The sequence below is a fragment of the Hemitrygon akajei genome, unplaced genomic scaffold (genome assembly GCF_048418815.1).
Source record: "Hemitrygon akajei unplaced genomic scaffold, sHemAka1.3 Scf000043, whole genome shotgun sequence".
NCBI lineage: Eukaryota > Metazoa > Chordata > Chondrichthyes > Myliobatiformes > Dasyatidae > Hemitrygon > Hemitrygon akajei.
Window position 1 is genome coordinate 6,245,958 of NW_027331929.1, and position 2,530 is coordinate 6,248,487.

General features: G+C 49.7%; 1 protein-coding gene across 1 annotated transcript; it reads left to right on the top strand.

Moving 5' to 3' along the window:
* The first annotated feature begins 1,463 nt into the window (after window positions 1–1,463).
* Window positions 1,464–1,997, top strand: LOC140720482 (epidermal differentiation-specific protein-like). The gene has a single exon (XM_073035333.1). The coding sequence runs from the start codon at window positions 1,464–1,466 to the stop codon at window positions 1,995–1,997; it is 534 nt and encodes a 177-aa protein (XP_072891434.1).
* The last annotated feature ends 533 nt before the right edge of the window (window positions 1,998–2,530 follow it).

A 2,530-nucleotide genomic window follows, 5' to 3' on the forward strand; every position in this document is an offset into this window, starting at 1 on the left:
ATTGAGAAAGGAAGGAGGCATGAGAATAATGGAAACATTTCTTTGTGGATCCAGAACTGGCTTCCCCACAGAAGGCAACGAGTGGTTGTAGAAGGGTGATAATCCGAATGGAGGCCTAAGTGATCTGTTCTGGGACCGCTAAGCTCTGTGATGGTAGGGCACTGAGGAGTGTTGTAGAACAGAGGGATCTGCAAATACAGATACATAATTCCCTAAAGGTGGCGTCACAGGTAGATAAGGTAGTAAAGAGAGCCTTTGGTACTTTGGCCTTTATAAATCAAAGTATTGATTATGAGAGTTGGAATGTTATGGCGAGGTTGTCTAAGGCACTGGTGAGGCCGCATTTGGAATGTTATGTGCAGTTTTGGCACCGAATTACAGGAAGGATATTAGGTGAAAGAGTGCAGAGAACGTTTACAATGATGTTGCTGGTACTGGAGAAACTGAGTTAAACAGATAGATTGAATAGGTTAGGACTTTCTTCCCTGGAGTGTAGGAGAATGAGGGGTGATTTGATAGAAGTGTATAAATTTATGATGGGTTGGATAGAGTGACTGCAATCAGGCTTTTTCCATTGTGGCTCGGGGAGAAAAGGAAACAGAGGACTTGGGTTAATGATGAAAGGGAAAAAAATTAAGGGAACATTCGGGGGCGGGGCTTCTTCACACAGAGAGTGGTGGGAGTGTGGAATGAGCTGCCAGATGAAACGGCAAATGTGGACTCACTTTTAACATTTAAGAAAAACTTGGGCAGGTACCCGTATGAGAGGGGTAGGGAGAGATATGGGCCAGGTGCAGGTCAGTGGAACTAGGCAGAAAAATGGTTCGGCACAACCAAGAAGGGCCAAACGGCCTGTTTCTGTGCTGCAATGTCCTGTGGTTCTATGGTTGGAAGAAAGCATCCACCTTAGCTTAGTGCGGGAAGCAGAGAGTGGTAGCAGACGGCTGTCGCTCTAACCGCTGGTGAACTGCAGCGATCAGTGCCAGGTCTGCTGATGTTTTTCATGTATAGTCAAGTCACGGCACCTCAAATCAATTCACGTTTATTGTCATTTCGATCATAACTGCTGCTACAGTACATAGTAAACAAATCTGCCTGCCTGCATCTTCGGTGGGACCCCAGCACCTCGTTAAAACTCTGGTGGCTGATGCTCTGAGCAGTCCGCATCATCGTAAGGATCAGTCCCACCTCCAGCTGTCTGCCCATATTCCTTCATCTCGCACCGCCCTGACATCCCAGCTACTCGAATCGGACACCACCCACGCTTCACCAACCCTTCGAAACAACAACCTTGATTCTCAGGTATGGCCCCTCCCAAAGAGGGCCGCTCCTCCAAAGCGTGATTGGCTGCTGGCTGCCATTGGTTGTTTGACCGAACACTGGGGAGATTTAAACCCGAGAATCAGCTCTCGCTGCAGCTGTTCCTCTGTAAGCTCGTGGACGGAACTCGGCGCTCTAGGAAGATGAGTAAAATCATCCTGTACGAAAAGCCCGACTTTCAAGGGCAGGACAAGCAATTTCTGGACGATGTGAAAGATCTTGCTGTTGAGAACTTCACTAATACTGCCCGCTCGGTCAGAGTGATTGGCCGGCACTGGGTGGTGTACGCCGAAAGCAATCACAAGGGGCATTTCAAGGTGTTTGGTCCAGGAGACCACGGAAACCTGGGCGATCTGGATAAGAAGATTACATCTTTGCGCCTGGTGAAGGAGGATTTGATCAACCCGGAGATCGATCTGTACCGAGACGTCAACTACAAGGGCCCGAGCCGCAATATTCTGGAAACGACGGATGATCTGTCGAGATCCGGCTTCAAAGACCTCGTCTCTTCCCATAAGGTGAAGCAAGGCGTGTGGATTCTGTACATGCACACCAACCAGAGCGGGCCGCGACTCATCACCTTCCAGGGTGACGAATGGCAAAACTATTTTGATTTCGGCTGGAATGACAAGCTGTCTTCAGTCAGGGCCTTGCAGGGCAGCGACTTCGAGGTTTGAGGAGTCCCTACTGGTGTCCCGCTTTCAGCCGGAGCTCCAAACCCCAGAGTCTGTTTGGATGGATCTGGGCCATCGATTTGCTCTTGCTGAAGTAATGAAATAAAATCTTCTCTAAATGTTAATAACCTTCTGTGGGTCTCATTGTCCAGTACTTTCTTCATTTAAACTGTCGACATGTCATTGGGGAACGCGGTGCGTGTGTAAGCGAGGGTGGCGTCTTGGAGCGCCGGAAACGTTGGCAGTCAGTGGCGCTGATGATCGGCGGCCATCTCTCCACAGATGTGGCCAAACCAGGTCGAACCAGGTCGGCCGGTGACGCAGTGATATCGGCGCCGGGCTCGAGAACGGAGGTTCCCGAGTTCGATCCAGTCACAGACTGCTCCCGAGGGTGCTCACCATCCGTGCCGGGTTGATGTCGAGCTCGTATAAAATAAAACACTGCCACCTCCAGTTTATATTCCCACGCGGAATATTGTGGAGGATCAAATACCCAAACCCAAACCCGCTGCTTATTTTCAGATTTCCTGTATCCG

Coding starts and splice junctions, on each gene's coding strand:
- LOC140720482 (XM_073035333.1), top strand. CDS start 1,464: ATGAGTAAAATCATCCTGTACGAAAAGCCCGACTTTCAAGGGCAGGAC.